Here is a 16,525-nt window from a genome sequence, read left to right on the forward strand (position 1 = left end):
CGAGAGATGATCCTAGGGCTGGGCTGTGCCCAGGAGCAGTGGGGACTGCTCAGGGCACAGACTTCAGGGGCCATGTCAGGTGGGCCAGTAGGATGCGACCCTCCCCCGTCCGGCGCATTGCTCCAGCTGTGGCCTGTGCAGCAGTGAGAGCAGCTGTACTCTACGGCAAGCCACAGGCAGACTGGCAGCTCAGGAGACAGCATCCTGGTAGATGTGAGATGTCCAAGACTCTTAGTTCTTAGCTGAGCAAACCAGTAAGCCACAGTCCCTGGCTGGCCCCAAGTGAATGCACCATTCCTCAGAGGCTCTTCCTGAGACAGGCCTCTCTGACACCCCAAGATAGTGCTTCCATGAATGGTGCAAAAGCACCATCTCCCCCAGTCTAGGAGAAGAGAGAACAGAGGGCAGACAGAACATGGAGCCAGCTCAGGCGCTGACTTCGAGGTGGCCAGGCCCTACTGCACTGCACCATTCACCACCCTACTTTGACTTTCTGGGAAAACTGTCATCTGCCCCTGGCTCCCAGGATGTGTGTCAGGAACCACCAGCCCAGGGGAGTTGGTGCCAGGCCAGCATCTGATGAGGCCAAATCCCAGTGGCCCAGGCAGTGGAAATAACAAGAAATCCCAGGTTGGACAGGAGCCTGCACATCCCCCAGGCCAAGTGCTCAGCCCTCCTTCCCTTCCTCTTGCTATTTTTGGCTGTGCTAAGAATAGCCTGCTTTAAATACCCATCGCTCCTTGGCTCTGCTCTCAGGATGGCCGATGGCACTTTTCCAGGACCCCCTCGGGGAGCAGTGACTCCATGAACCCAACTCATGCAGCTCCCCAAGACCCCCAGACACAGCCCTGGGACTGGCCTACATCTGTCTGAGTTCCCTCCCTACAGGACACAGTTCTGGGTCCGGCCAGCAACTGCCCCTGAGCACTCCTACCCCCACACATGGCCGAGGTCTGGCCTGTGTCTATCCCTGTGTTCCCCACAAGACACGGCCCTGGGTCTGGCCTGTCTTCCCCTGCCCCCCAACGACACAATTGGTCACACCCCTGCTCAAAGGCCTCTGTGTCCCACATCACCCGTAGGCCTGACATTCAAAGCTGGGTAGGGCATGGCCCAACAGACCCCACTCGCTGTGGTGGACTCGGGGGTGACGGGGCAGAAAGGCCTGCGACTCAAGTTGCTTCAGCACAGAAAGCCCTCATTCTGCCCCTGCTCAGCCTGTGTGTGTTGCCGTCCCCAACAGCAGCCCCACGAAGGGCTGGGCCTCAGCACACAGGCTGGCACCCTCCTAGCCACTGACCTTGCGTGGCAGCTTCCTACCCTCACGGGCCCACGCTGGACCTCCAGCTCCGCACCTGAAAGGATCAAGCACGCCCACCTGCCAAGGCCCAGCAAGACACTGCCGCCCACTCTGCGGGGCCACCGTGGTACTCACTTGTTGAAGAGGTTCAGGCCGATGCGGTAGTGCCTCTTGCGGATGACGTCGTTGCTGAAGGCGGGCGAGTCCCAGCTGTTGCGGGCCTCCTTGTGGTAGGTCTGCTTGCTGAGTGTCTGCTCCCGCAGGCTGTCTCGGGACGACGACTCGGAGCTGCAGTTGATGGTGTCGTTGGAGTTGGATGTGCTGTTGATGCTGTCGTTGTCGCCGTCTGAGTAGTCTGACTCAGACTTGCTCTGCCGGTTGGCAGAGCCGTTGATGGCCAAGTGGCTATCCAGGGGCCTGGGGGGCCGGGGCCGCAACTCAGGCTCCTCCCGGGGGAGGCTCTTGGGGGGGCCGCCGTGGGGACCATGCTTGGGGCTGCCCTGCTGCCCGCCGAGGCTGCGCTCGTAGGCACTCTGCCTCTTGAGCGAGCCCCGCTCCGAGCGGTCACTGAGGTCCACAGAGCTGTCGCTGGGTGGCTCGATGGTGAGCAGCGGGAGATGCTCCACCCGCAGCCGCTGCTCCTGCCGCTCCAGAGATGGCGTGCTCCGGCAGCTCGTGTCCGTGTCGGCCTTGTCCTCCTTGTGGGCCAGGGCCCAGTAGTCCGGGGCGGTGCCCCCAGCCCGAAGCCGCAGGTCCGACTCAGTGCTGGATGGCCGGTCCCCCGCCTGCGAGAGGGGCAGAGGGGGCGACAGCTCCTCCTCATCGATGTACAGGGTGACGTCGCTGTACGAGGCCGTCATCTCGTCCAGTTTGCGGTGGTCCATGCTGTGAAGGGCCGTCTGGGGCTCGGCGTCTCGGGCCCGTGCCGCATCCAGGGCTGGCGTGTCCTCAGTGTGCAGGCTGCGGCAGTTGAGGGCATCGTCAATGGACTCGGCCAGTGATTTCACCTGCCGGGAGAAGGCGTCCTCCAGCTCGGTGATGGCATCTGCGAAGTCGCTGGAGGGGGCCGGAGACTTGAGGGTGGCCGGTTCGCTGAGGTCACCACACTCCGGGGGCACCAGGGCTCCCAGCTGGGAGCCATCGTTAGTCACTGAGACCTGCTTCCCCTCGAAGTAGGAGCTGTGCACCTTCTCAGGCCCCTCAAAGGAGAACTGCATCCTCATGTTGGACAGCACGATCCGGCGCGACATGCGGTTCTCTGACATGGAGCTGCGCAGACGCTCGAAGTTCTTGTTCATCTGGTACTGACGGAACGCCGTCTGGATGGTGCGGGCCGCATGGCGGGTTACCAGGCGCCCCCCATACTTTCGTTCTAGCATCTCCACCTGGGGGTGGGAGAGGAGAATGAAGACAGCCCTGCACGTGGGCGCCGTGCCACTTCTACCAAAGTCCTTCTCACTTCCCAGCCACGTGGCTGTGCGACCTGGGAAAGTCCCAAAGTTGGTCAAAGCAACTGCTGAGGGATGCTTGTGGGCTTATGCAAAATATGAGTCCCGAGGTCAAACTGGGTAGAGAAACACCTGTGGGGTTTGCTGCACTGAGGAGCAGGCTTCGAGGCCAGATGTGTGGGTTCTAATCCGGGCTATGCCCCTTGGCAGCTGAGTGCCCCAGAGTAAGCCCTGAGCCTGTGCAGTTCCTCGATTTCCTTGTCTATTAAATGGGGTGGCACTGGGGACTTCCTCCTCTGACTGTGGTGAGTCCTGGAGACAGAGGCCAAGAGCTGGCACATGCCAAGCACAGGCGCAGCTGGGCTGGAAGACCCCCAGCTGCATTCTGGGAAGGGATTTACAGTTTGTAAAGCCCCCAAGCTCCCTTGCTCTACAGATAGGCAAATTCTGGCCCACAGAAGAGACTCAACACATACTCAAGAGGCCTCCAGTCTCCGGAGCTGGCTCTCCCTTTTGAGCACCGCCATTCCTAGCTCATCTGGGCTGCACGGCTCGTTCCTGCTAGGACTGGGCTACACGCAGGGAAGGGGCAGGGTGAGCCCCATGCACTCCAGTGAGGCATGCAGACCTCCTGAATTCCTGAGGCACCCGTGACCAAGGGTGGCCCTGAGGGCCGCTCCCTGTGCCTTGTTCCTGAGTGGACAATGAACTCACCCCTGCAGCCAAGATAAGGAATTGGCTTCTCCACCAAGCCAGGCCTCTTGGGGTGCTGGGGTGGAGTGGGCATGTGATGTGGGGCTGGGAGCAGGCAAAGCACTGCACCCTGCCTGTCCGGTCCCAGATGCCCACCACATGCTGGGCCACACCTGGAGGTGGAAAGGGAGACATGAAGGTCCTTCCTTTGGAGGAGTGAGGGGTCTATGAAGGAGAGCAGCAGCCGCAGGCGCAGGACTGAAACAATGCCCAACAGACATCCAGCAAATCGAAGGCTGTGGCCTGCACCGGGAAGACTGGCTCAGGGCCGCCGCGGGGCCTTGCACGCCCACATGCGCCGCCTAGCCCTGGGTGGTCCCAGCAGGCTGGGTGAAGGAGAAGAGCCAGGGGGACTTGAGCGGAGCAAATCAAAATTACTTTTCCAAGCCTAGCCAGGCCAGAGTCTGTTTTCCCTCTTGCCCTGTTACTGAACTCCATCCAAGAAATGACCTCACTTCCACATCTGTAAGCAGAAAGTTTCTATTTTTTGGGTTGTGAGTGGAGCTCAGAAAGCCCCTGGGGCCGATAAGAAGCCCGGGGCTGAGATCTGGGAAGTCTTTTCTTCCCTCCCTCTACTTTGTGGGCGGCACAAGCACCGGGAGCCCCAGCTCAGGCCTAGAGCTCCCCACAGGGCCTTTTCGCCTGCTGGCTCCACACCTTGCAGACCGGCCAGGCACCCTGTTTTCCTGAGACCACCTGCCCAAACCTGTGTGTGTCGGGGGTGAAGGGACTTCAGAGCCCCTAGCAGTCTCTCCCCCAAGGGGACACACAGGGACCTAGGGCTGCTCTTCCTCGTCCCCAAACTCACTGTGGGTCATTCCTCTTCCTGGGCTGGAATTATTGCCAGGCCTGGTCGAAAAGTTTCCTGGGACCCAGTAGAGGAGATTCCGCTAACATGTACCCATCTACTGACTGTGCTAAGGACCCCCACACCTTCATCTCATCTCACAGCAGCTTCTGCTCCTCTGAGAGTTTTCACTACCCTGCTTCTCGGCAAGGATGAGATGCTCAGGGGAGGGAAGCCGCTGACCCAAGACACGTGGTTCCTGGATAGAAGAATCGACCCCATGGCCGGGGCTCCCCCAGCAGGCCCTCACTTGGCCCTTCAAGGGAAACTTCTGAGCAGTACAGAAGAGAAACCGGGAAGAATGCCCTTCAGCAAAGCAAAACTGTCACTTCTTGATGACACAGGGACAGTACCTGACACCCACTCAAGTCTCCTGCTTCAGAGACAGAAGGCCACTGGAGGACACAGTGGGCCTGGGGCCAGAAGAACACAGGAGACTTGTCCTTGGGCTCCTTTCACCTAAAACGGACTCCGCGTTACCCAGACTTAAAACTCCTCATGGAATCAGGCACCCTACTTTTTCATCTGGTGATTCCCATGCAATGTGTCCCATTCCCACTTTTGCTGAGCTTGCCAGGAAGCTCAGTGGGGCATCGAATCCTCAGTGGCCCTTGATGTTGCCTCCTCCCTCTCACCTCTTTGGTACCTCTTCCAGGCCTTCCCTTCCATCTCACACACTCAGCAGCCTTTGCACCAGCTGTTGTCTCTTCCTGGAACAGCCAGCTCTAATGCCACCTTAGACAGGGCATCCCAACCAGCCTTACCCAGTGCTGTCACCTCACACAGCTGCCCTATTTCTTTCCCCAATCTTTAGAATCCCCAGTTTGCATCACTTTCTGGAAGTCGGCTGCCTCTGCACAGCTTACTTGATCTTGTCCAGCTCTGGTGCCACAGTGGAGCAGAAGAGCAGGGGCCTTGTCTCAGTCATGGGCACCCTGCACAGTGTCTGGTGCATGGTGGGCGTTCAGATGATATGCATGAAATGAAAATGAACAGCTGCAGTCCTATTAGGCCCACAGTAAGCATATAATTCTCTTCACAGGCCTCTATTAAGTCCCAACCTTTCTCCTTTCTGTTTAAATGGCTCTGCTGCAGACATCTCTTACTATAAACTGTGGTCCACTTTGGATCTGGGCATCATGGATAAAGGGAACAGAGGCTGCTCTGCCCTGGGTTAGCCTGGCCTAAGTTGCAAGGCAGCACTGACAGCCAGCTAAGGAGGGGGCGGATGGGGGATTCCCTGTCAGGAGAGTGGATGACCACCCCCCCCAGGCAGTATCTGCACCACTCCCTTGGGAAGTTGGGGCCACACCAGGCCCAGAACTCTACTCCTTAAAGGACAAACAGGGGAGGACATATTCAGGACAACTTGAATCTATACTCCCAGCAAACACAAACAAAAAAGAAACCCAAAAATTGATTTTAAAGAAAAAGGATAACTAGGAAGATCTGGGAGCAAGCAGAGGGCAGGTGGCGCCACAGGATGGGTGTGGTGGGAGTGAAGGCCAGGCAGCTTCTGCAGCACAGACTCTGGGGAAGATGGGAAAGGGCCCTAGGGCCAGCAGGGGCAGAGGCGCCACCTGGGCATATAAAGAAGCTGTCCAGAGCACATGCCCAGGAGCTGGGGAGAGTCTGGCAGCCCTCCCCAGCCTGCCCCTGCAAGTTTGTAGAGCTGCTGCCTGGGAGCCCAGGTTCTCCTGAAGCCAGAAACTGCTAAGGGTCTTGTCCACGCACTGGCTTACTCACTCCCTCACTCACCCATCTCTTCATTCACTCAGATCCTTATTAAAACGCCTACTGTGTGCATGCACTCAGAGGGACTTGGAAGCGAGAGCTCTTGGCCTCCCCAGGGACCATTCAGGTCCTCGCTCTTCCCCTGCACCCTATGATTCTCCTCTCCTGGCTCAACCCCAGAGGCTGCTTCTTGGCCTCCCTCAAGCCCAGCCCACCAGGAGCACTGTGGGTCTGGCCACCTCTAAGGGCCAAGACCCCTGGGGGACGAGTGTAGTTTTCAGTGGGGGTATTTCCCGCAGGAGCAGGGAGGTGTGAGCTGGGAGGGGAAGAACAAGCAGCCTCACCTGGCTGGCTGTAGATGGTCTTCTGTCCAGAGCTTGTGCTACTTATGCTGTAAATGGACCTCCCTCCCTCAGCCCTCTCCTGGGTCCTTAGAACCTCAGTGGTCGGCCACGTACCTAGTGTGTCCTGATGACGCTGGGCCTGATGCCCAGACACCTATCATGGCCCCCCAGATCTGGACCATGCAGGACGTGGAACCCGGGCCATGGCAAAGGCTTCATGTGAGGACGACTCTCTGGAAGTCCCCAGAAGGAATGCTGGACAATCCGGTCCTTCACACATGCCAGCTGGAGCCAGCTAGGGCAAGAGACTCCTGAGAGGAGCCACAGGCGGAGCTGGAACTGGGGCAGAGTCCTCAGCCTTAGCCCACATGCACTCCAACTCGAGTCCATGGGAGACAGCTGCCACCATGCCTGGTGGGGGCACACCTGGTGGGCAGAGCTGCCCTGCGCTTGCATGTGTGTGGCCTGAGGGGCTGTGCTTGCCTACCTGCTTGTCCTGCAGGTCTGAGGAGAGCTCATAGCTCTCGGAGAGTGAGCGTGAGCGCTTGATGGCCTCCTCCTCAGCCTGCTTGCGCAGGATGGAGGTCGAGTGCTGCAGCTTGGGCCTCCGCGTGCGCTGCTGCTGCCCCGGCGGCCCCGAGTACAGCCCATAGGCTCCCACCGAGGTGTGCTCGTAGTGATCCGGGCTCAGGCTGGAACCAGGCACCAAGGGGCCCTGGGGGTAGGCCGAGGGGCTGTCCAGGGACGTGCCAGTCTCACTGCTGGGGGCCTCACCTTCAACACTGTAGAGGACAGAGAGGCGAGAAGCTTCTGGTGAGCAGGAAACCTCAACATGATACCAGGCCGTGGGGCACGACTCCACCATGCTCCTAAAGGAGCCCCCACGCCCGTTCTTCTCACACCCTGTGGTTGAGTCCACGCGTGCAGCCAGCAGGACCCTGCAAAGCCCTGCTACTCAGCACCCCACCCACTCCGGTCCAGTTTCTCTGTGAAGCGCACCACCCTCTGACATCCCATACACCTTCCTCACTGATTTTGCTTACCATCCATCACCCACAGACAAATGAATGCCAGCTCCCTGAGGATGGCAGTTTTGGTCACTGGGTCATTGATCATCCCCAGAGCCCAGGGCAGTGTCTGGCACACAGCAAGTGCTCAGCAATTACTGACTCAGCAAATCCCGTCACCTTCTTCTCTCCTAACACCTGCATTAAACACACCACTGATTTTAAACTTAAAAAAAAAACAAACAAACAATACTTAACAAAAGCGATTCTGTACTGTAGGCCTATGTGGGGCCAGTCCTTGTGCTGGTGTTTGCTGTGGGTGAACTGTGCCCCCCATACTCATGTACTGAAGCCCTGGCCCCTAGCACCTCAGCACAGGACTGTTTGGAAACAGGGTCTTTGTGGAGGTGATTATGTTAAAATAGAGTCACTGGGGTGGCCTGATCCAGCCAGACTGGTGTCTTTGTAGGCAGAAGAGATAAGGCCATAGGCATGCACAGAGGGGCAGCACTCGAGGACCTGGGGAGCAGACGACAGCCTACAGGCGAAGGAGAGGGGCTGCAGGGGACCCCACCCGGCTGACGCCCTGATCCTCGACTTCCAGCCTCCAGAAATGTGTGACAATAAATGTCTGTTGAAGGCCCCCGTGTGTGGTGTTTGCCATGGCGAGTTTGGAAACTCATACAATGCTGTATATACATTTTCTCTAAATCTTAAAAGCAGCCTACAAAGAGGAACCATCAACTCCCCTTTTCCAGGTGAGGAGACCGAGGCCTACAAGAGGTGCCAGGGTGACCCAGGTAGGAAGTAAGTGAGTTAGGGTTCAAGCCCAAGTGGTGGGACCCTGAGACCCAGTGTTCCCCTCTGCCTCACCACCTTCTGTCCCCGCAACATGTACACCATCCCTCTGACATCTCTAAGCACCATGGGGAAGTGGGGCCCCTGGTGGGGTCGTGCGAGGAGGGCTGATGAGCTCATCCCGACTAGGAACTCGAAGCCCTTTTTGCTGTGTGCAGACACTGGTTTCCACTGCAGGTGGCTTCTCTGGGTGGGACCAGCAGGGAAGGGAGAGAGTTATGTCACAGTTTCCAACACAATGTCCAGTTACCCTGCCAGGTGCCCTGTCCCCGTTAGACCACTCAATCTTGGGCTGGAAGGACCTTGAAAGACCCTCTGCTTCCAGGGGCTGGGGTGGAGGTCCCACTAGATGGGCAGAGCAGAGAGATGGGCACACAGACCCTATGCAGCTGTGGTTCCCCCCTCCACCCCGGTGCCTTCTTCAGACCAATGGGAAGGCCCTGTGCACAGCAGCCCAGGGCAGCGGGTCCAGCCCTGCTCTGCTCTGCTTCTGTCACTGCTGCTCCTCAGGAGCCTGCAGGACCCCAGAGCCCAGTGCATGTGACTGTCACTGACTCCAGGGAAGCCCGGAGTGGGAGTCCCAGGGAGGTGGCTTGGAGCAGAGGGCACGGCCCGTAGCTTAGGTGATAGGGAGTGGAGGCCCTTTGCTGCCAATTTTGCCCTAAGCCAGGGCTGGGCAGTAGATCTCAGCACCTGCTTTCCAGCCTACAGATTAGGACAAGACTTCTGGCTCTGGCCTCCGGGCTCAGGCAGGGGATGCCCACCCCACTCCCCAGGAGCTGGGCCATGACACAGGCCTCTGCCTGAGGAAGAGCCTGAATGAAGAGAGGGACCCAGGGCTCTCTGCCTGGCTCTGCCCTCATCCAACTGAGAATCAGGGCAGCCTGTCCCTCCCTTCAATGCCTCAGTTTCCCTATCAATAACATGGTGGATTGGACTTGATGCCTTCAAACCGTCTGAGAACCACCACCCTTCAAGAGTCTCCATATCACTAGAGTCACCCAACTCCCTCCCCTGCAGCCCCTGCCCACAACAGCTTCCTTTGGACCTGGTGTCTGTACCTTTGTAAGAGGTGAGAGGGAGAACAGGGAGATCTGAAAATGCTCCCATTCTATTGCTAAAGCTTTGAGCAGCGCCTTGAAATAAATACTTGCCACCCTAATCAACTGTACAAAGCAGCGAATGAGTTCCCATCTCAGACTTCAGGCCCCAGAGCCTCAGGTCGCAGGGGTGTGACAGCCTCCCGGAAGCCCATCCCACACTGTCTGACCCCAGAGCCCATGCCTCTGCTTCGGGTCTGTGCACCTCCCTCCCTCTGTCTCGCCTCGTCTTTACAGCCTGGGAGCACGTCACACACACATGCCTTGGACTGGATCTGTGCTTCCAGGCAGCAGACTGACAGGAAACGACAGCTCGTCCTTAGAGAGATGCACCCGGGCCTCCACTCCTTCGAGGAGGGCTCAAAACAGTCTTGTCACCCTAGGTTCGCAGAAGCACAGAGATGGATAAGTGGTTTCCCTGCAGGTCCCTGGAGGTGGAGCGGGAAGTCCCTTGGTGGCCCACAGGCTGCTGCTGAGCTGCTGGGAGGCTCTGCCAGGGAGGGGCATGCAGGACCCTCACTGTGCTGCCCCCAACCCAGGATGAAGAAGCAATGTTCACCGCAAGTCTGAAGGAATTCCACCAAGCTCTTTCTAACCTGGCCTGAAAACAGCTGTAAGCAGGCAGAGTAGGGCATCCTCCCCTGACGGTGGGGGGTAAGCAAGGGCCCAGGCCTGCCCAAGAACTTGAGAGGGGCCCTTGTTCCCAGTTGGTGGTGGTATGAGGCTGAGGGGGTGGCAGAAGATCAGGCGGTGGCCACTGAACTCAGAATGGGCAAATGGGAGTGCCTGTCATCTGTAGTACAGGGTGTCTTTGGGCCCCAGGGCAGGGTATCTTTGGGATACAACTGCGATAGTGGTGACCTGAGGCAGACTTTCTGGGCCTGTGCCAGCCCAGGATTCCGCTCTGGGCACTCCCGTGTTCCTGGCTGCCCTGGGTCATTAGGTCTGGAACATGCTTGGGAGAAGCCGGGCCTCCCTCACAGGCATCCTCTCCAGGAAGGGAAGGTCTGACAGCCACCCACAGCCTTCCCTTCCATCTCGGGGCTAGGGTCCCTCCCCCACCCCAACGGCCCCATTAATCTGTCACCAGGTCCTGTCGAGTCTATGAACAGCATCCTCTTGTGCAATGTGGCAGCCCTTCTACACTCCAAAAAAATCAAACCCAACTTCAAACCATCCCAGAAGAAAGAAATGGCTGGGCCATCCTACTGCAACCAGTGTGGCGCCACGGGGTTCTTCAGCCAGCGTGGACGAAAGTGAGCACAGTGTGGAATTTTCCATGCAGCTATGAACCCACTTTGAGCCAGAGGACATCACCTCTTGATGGCCCCAATCAGCAGCTACACAGTGCAGTATTAGACCCTGAAAAAGAGGTTTTTCTGCGTTTATCTGAACTGATAAAAAAATAATTTAAGTGAAAATGCCCAGATTGACAAATACATGCAGCCATGGGCACTCTTAGACTCTGCTGGTAGGAGTATAAATCAGTATAGGAAGTTATCAAACTTAAATGTTGTGGGCGCTTGACTATTTCCTGGCTGAACTCGTAGAGATGTTTTGCTCTACAGCAACACCCGGAAGCTCTGGGCTCTCAGCCCCACCCTCCTGATTAGGACTCAGCTTGATCCAGTTTCTTCCTAGGGCAGGAAGAACTATCCTATGTCAACCTCTCCCTCTCTAGGGCAGAAACACAGATGCCCTAGTGACAGAGCTTGGCCATAAAGTGAGGGTCACACTTTACCAGCATACATGAGTCCCTAGGTGGGACTTTTGGGTCAGGGAACAGCCAGACTGGCTCCTATATCCCTGCCCTGACCTCCTGAGCTCAGCTACCTGACATCTCACCACCCACTTTAGCTGCCTTGGGGATGCTGCTCCCACAAGCCCAGCACAATGGACAGGACTGGTGAACACACTGGGGTGAGTCCTTAACTGCACCCCTGAATTTATGATCTCTCTCAGACACCTACGCCACATGCAGACCGAGGAATGGGCCAACGCACCTGTTCCAAGTCCCTGAATATTCCTGGAAGTTGAGAGTCTCTGGAACATTCTATGAGAGTTAGGTGGCTGCCACCCAGCCCTTTTCCAGAGATTTGTGCAAAGGAAATAAGACCAATGTGTGCAGCAGTACATACAAGAACTACCACAGCAGTGTTTTTTCTGATTATGAACATCTGGAAATAACCTAAATGCACATTGACAAGGGGATGATTGAAATTAATTCTGGGTCCATACAGTGGAAATAACGTCAAGATGGCAGAAAGATCTCGTTTGATGGCTGTTCTTATGAAAAAGACTTGGGGATTTTTCGTGGACTATAAGATGAATGTGAGCTGATGTCATCATGTGGCTGAGAAGCCAGTCACTAACACGAATAAAAAGCCAGGAGTAAAAATAGCCCTGCTGCCTGCCACAGTTCTCAGATACAGCAGAAGACAGTGTCTGAGGGCTGCAGACGGTCCAGAGCCAGAGGGCGGGGACAGCAGACCTGGGATACCTGCATTCTCCACCCGCTCCTCCCTGGCACACATTGCTAAATGATCATAGACTCCCTCCTGAAGAGCCTGGATGAAGCCTCAGCCTCCTTCTAACAGAGCACTCCATACAACTGATCCCAGCTAGCATGTGAGGTGGACTCTATTTGCCAACGCCAAATAACAGTATTCCAGGAAGCAGTGTAATAGTATGCTCCTATCAAGAGCTGGGGCTGTGCAGCCAGGAGGAAAGCAGCCCCGGGGGGATGCTGTGATCCCTGTCATCACGCCTCTGATGACGTGATGACAGGCTGACAAGCCAAGGCTGGAGATGTCTCCTGCAGGCAGAACTATGACTGCGAATACCCGACTTGATGAAGGACACTCTCACATGGTTAGGGCTGCTTAGGAGGTGGTAAGCTCTCTGTCACTGGAGGTGTGCAGCCTGCGGGAGGTCAGATAGCCATCAGAGAAGTGGTACAAGGGACTCCAATGCTGCCTGGAAGCCTCTATCCCATCGCCATATAACCTGTCTGAGTCTCCTGTCTTTACACCCAGGCCTCAGCTTAACCCCACTACCTCCACAAGGCTACCCTCACCCCACACACTCTTCCCCACCCCAGGGATCACCTGATCCCATGTGCAGTCCATCTGCCTCACGGGGGAATCTTGCTCTGTGAGGGCAGAAGACAAACACCCAAGCATCCCCCGAAGCCTTGGTCTCCAGCAAAAACAGCAATATCAGGGGCAGGAGGCCTGCTCCTTCCCATGAGATGAGTTCTGTATGTCTGGGATGGGCCTCCAGTGGTGGGATGGGCCGAGGACAGGGCCAGTGAGCACGTAAGGGCCTGGAGCTGCATGTGGATGCATCCACACTCTGCCCCAAGAGCCCACTGCAGGCTCAGGCACAGCCAGCCCCCCTCCTGTCCCAGCCTGGGTACTCCAAGCTCTGATCACTGAAAGGTTGCCCCAAGTTCTTCTCCCTCTCCAGTTTTCCAAACATGCTTTCCTGTGATGCAGGTGGTATGTTTTATGTGGGGACATGGCTGAGCGAGGCACTAGATTCCTACAGGACAGTGTTGCAGTGGACACCTCACAGGAATACGGAACACGACTTGGCCTTTCTGCCAAGCAAGGAGTTAAGCAGGCTCCTGGGTAAAATTCCAGCTCTACTGTTCACCAGCTGTGTGAACACAGTGGGGATTACTGCTGTGCCTCAGATTCCGTTCCTCTAAACTGGGGTAATTAGTGTTATCTGCCCCACAGGACTGTGGAGCTTAGTGCAGCTGATACGGTGAGGTCCCTAAGAAAGTGCCTGGCTCCTAAAAAGCCCTTTTCAATGGCTATCTCTGGTTATTCTTTGACCTACAAGTCCTGGCAGCTGGAGGCGGGAAGGGCAGACAAGCCTAGTGCCTGAGCCAGGGACACCTGCCCTGCACCCTGCCTGCTCCTGGGACCCTCTCTGCGAGACACCCACCTCCAGGCTGGAGAGCCTGACGCCAGGGTGGAGGGAGACCTGGACCCAGACACCCTCCCAGACGCCCTCCATTGGCCCATTCCCTGTGACTGGGGAGCTCACGGGAATGGGTGAGAGCCGGGCAGTCCAACCCTAGCCCCTCAGCCAGACCTGTTGGATGCCACGTCCCGACTAGCCAGGGAGTGAGTCAGGGCAGGGGAGCTGTAGCCTCTCAGCCACAGATGTCTCTAATTATGGCCTATGAAGTCATGAATGATTTTTCTCAAGAAAAATGTTAGCCAGGGGAGGTTCTGGGCACCAGTGAGGGGGCAAGATGAAACCAGTGACCCACTGTTCGCCTCCAATATTGACGATGACAACGGTAATAACAGCGAATGTCTATATGGCTAGCAATGTTCTAAGTTGTACATGGAACCCATTCAGTGCTCTCAACACCCTGCAGGCACAGAGAGGTGGCGCCCATCCCCAAGGGCATATGAGCAGCCTGGCCCCGGAGCCCAAACAGGTACCCATTGTGCTTATGCAACTTCTTACAGAGGGGGCATACACACATGTATATACGCACGTATACACACGCAAACACACACACAGATACACGTGGGTCTGATTTATACAGCAGCAACTTCTCCATAAACCTGCAGGTACAAGATGCTGCGTCGGGCATGTTTAAAACACACGACCTGTAACCCAGCCACCATCACTGGGAGGGGACTAGGACTGCTTCCTTCTGCAGACGACGAACTCAGGGCTGGGGGAGTTGAGTCACTGAGCCAAGGTGGCACGTGTAAGAGAGTCGTGTGGGAGCTGACCCCACACCACGCCTCTGCTGCCTGGCTGCTTGGGGGAAAAGCACGCTGCTGGCGGCCGGGACAGAGCTGGGTCCAGAGCGTAGGGGTCCTGGGGTTGTGCACAGTTATGAGATAAATAAGAGAAATAAGCCTGGCCACGTGCGGCCACTGACCCCATCACACGGCAAAGACACCCTCTTCAGAGTGGGCCGGGCCCCGTGCTGGAGGAAGCAGGCAATCTTGAAAGCCTGTCTGTGGTTAAATGTTCATGCCAGCAGCCTCAGGCCAGACTCCTGGCAGTCTGCACAGGCCAGAGCAAAACAGCCTCCTCAAGTATGTATGCCCATCACGCCTCCAGGCCTCGTGGCTTCCCCTACACTCTGCTTTCAGGGTTTCTGATTTCCAGAAAGAGAGTCTAGACTGGGCAGGCACAATTCATTCCAGCCCTCACAATCTCCCTCTTGGGGGTTTCTGCGGATTTTCGCTGCCTAGGCCACATTAATCAAGGTTGGTCATCCAGAGAAAGGATGGAGATGGTCTTGCTCTGCAGCGGCGTGGCTTCACCTCTATGCCCCAGTCTCGGGGAAGGACGGGACGCAGTCAGGCAGGGTCTGTGGTGGTGGTGGGGGGCGGGGCCTACATCCTCTGAGCAAGAGCAGGGATGGCACAGCTGGAGAGGGGCGGCTGCCACCCCTGCCAGGTCTCCGTAGGGTGGTCCTGGTGCAGAGGGAGCAGGTGGGTTTGTGAGACCAGGGACAGGAGCTTCAGAGAGCTAGCAGTTTTGAATAGTTCAGCAATTTAAGAAGGGGCTGCTTTAAGGGGTACTGCAGGTGTTCAAGCAGGGTCTAGAAAATCAGTCTTTTTGGGCTGATGTGACTGGGGGTGGGTCACCCCCACATAAACTCACCCACTATGCCACTATGCCACGGGGGAGCCCAGCACAAGTTAACTACACAGTTTTCAGCCCTGCAATGAGCCCATGAAGAAGGCACTGCTCTTCCCATTCTCCAGATGAGAAAATGGAAGCTCAGGAAGGACCCACGATTGCAGGGCACAGAGCAGAGCCAAAATTCAAATCCATCCCCTTTGCCCAGTTCTTCCCACTCTGGAATGTTCTCGGGCTTAGAGGTAGTGCCCAAGAGCTAGCCTGGCCCCAAGGAGAAGAATGCAAGTATACAAATAAATGGACCTCAAAGGAAAACGGAGTGTGTAAAGAAGGGACATAAAGTTGGCCAGCTGTGGTGGCTCACGCCTGCAATCCCAGCACTTTGGGAGGCTGAGGTGGGACACTGCTTGAGGCCAGAAGTTTGAGATAAGTCTGAGAAACATAGCAAAAACCTGTCTCCATAAAACATTTTTAAAAAATATTAGCTGGGCATGATGGCAAGTGTCTACAGTCCCAGTGCTTTGGGAGGCCATGGCAGGAGGATTGTTTGAGGCCAGGAGTTAAAGACCAGCCTGGGTAACATAATGAGACCCCATCTTTACCAAAAATTTTTTTTAAATAGCTGGGAGCTGGCAGGGCGTAGTGGCTATGCCTGTAATCCCAGCACTTTGGGAGGCCGAGATGGGCAGATCACCTGAGGTCAGGAGTTCAAGACCAGCCTGGCCAACATGGTAAAACCATTTCTACTAAGAATATAAAAGTTAGCCGGGCATGATGGCACATGCCTGTAATCCCAGCTACTCGGGAGGCTGAGGCAGGAGAATCGTTTGAACCCAGGAGGCAGAGGTTGCAGTGAGCCAAGATCATGCCATTGCACTCCAGCCTGGGCAACAAGAGCAAAACTCTAAAAAAAAAAAGCTGGGAGCAGTGTCTCGTGCCTGTAGTCCTGGCTACTTAGGAGGCTGGGACAGGAGGATCCTTTGAGCACAGGAGCTCAAGACTGCAGTTAGCTATGATTACGCCACTGTATTCCAGCCGGGGCCACAGAGCAAGACCCTGCCTCTAAAAAACTTCTTAAAAATGGCCCAGCGTGGTGGCTCACGCCTGTAATCCCAGCACTTTGGGAGGCCGAGGCGGGCGGATCACTTGAGCCCAGGCGTTTGAGACCAGCCTGGCCAACATGGTGAAACTCCGCCTTTACTAAAAATACAAAATTTAGCTGGGTGTGGTGGCGCAAGCCTGTAATCCCAGCTATTCAGGAGACTAAGGGACGAGAATCACTTAAACCTGGGAGGCGGAGGTTGTAGAGAGCTGAGGCTGTGCCACTCAGCAACAGAGTGAAACTCCATCTCAAAAAATTAAAAAAATTATAATAAAAGAAAGGACACAAATCTGGTGTAGCCAGCAAGATACGAATAGCGAGGGCTTTCCCAGGGGAGGCTGCTTCTGTGCAGGTCAGCCATACTCCCTTCTCTGGTCTTGAGGGGAGGCAGCATCCCCATGGAT

The 16,525-nt window shown here is 56.3% G+C and overlaps 1 protein-coding gene across 11 annotated transcripts in view; it reads right to left on the reverse strand.

The window, feature by feature from the left end:
* IQSEC1 (IQ motif and Sec7 domain ArfGEF 1) overlaps positions 1–16,525 on the reverse strand; it is a 372,639-nt gene that overhangs the window by 36,216 nt on the left and 319,898 nt on the right. For all 11 annotated transcript variants that reach the window (XM_032262298.1, XM_032262305.1, XM_032262306.1 and 8 more), the window contains 2 exons: positions 6,914–7,208; positions 1,436–2,685 (listed from right to left, as the gene is read on the reverse strand). In XM_032262298.1, coding sequence (XP_032118189.1) covers positions 1,436–2,685; positions 6,914–7,208 — 1,545 coding nt within the window. The remainder of the gene's footprint in view (positions 1–1,435; positions 2,686–6,913; positions 7,209–16,525) is intronic.

The sequence above is a fragment of the Sapajus apella genome, unplaced genomic scaffold (assembly GCF_009761245.1).
Source record: "Sapajus apella isolate SASKATOON/1434 unplaced genomic scaffold, GSC_monkey_1.0 scaffold128, whole genome shotgun sequence".
In the NCBI taxonomy this organism is placed as follows: Eukaryota; Metazoa; Chordata; class Mammalia; order Primates; family Cebidae; genus Sapajus; species Sapajus apella.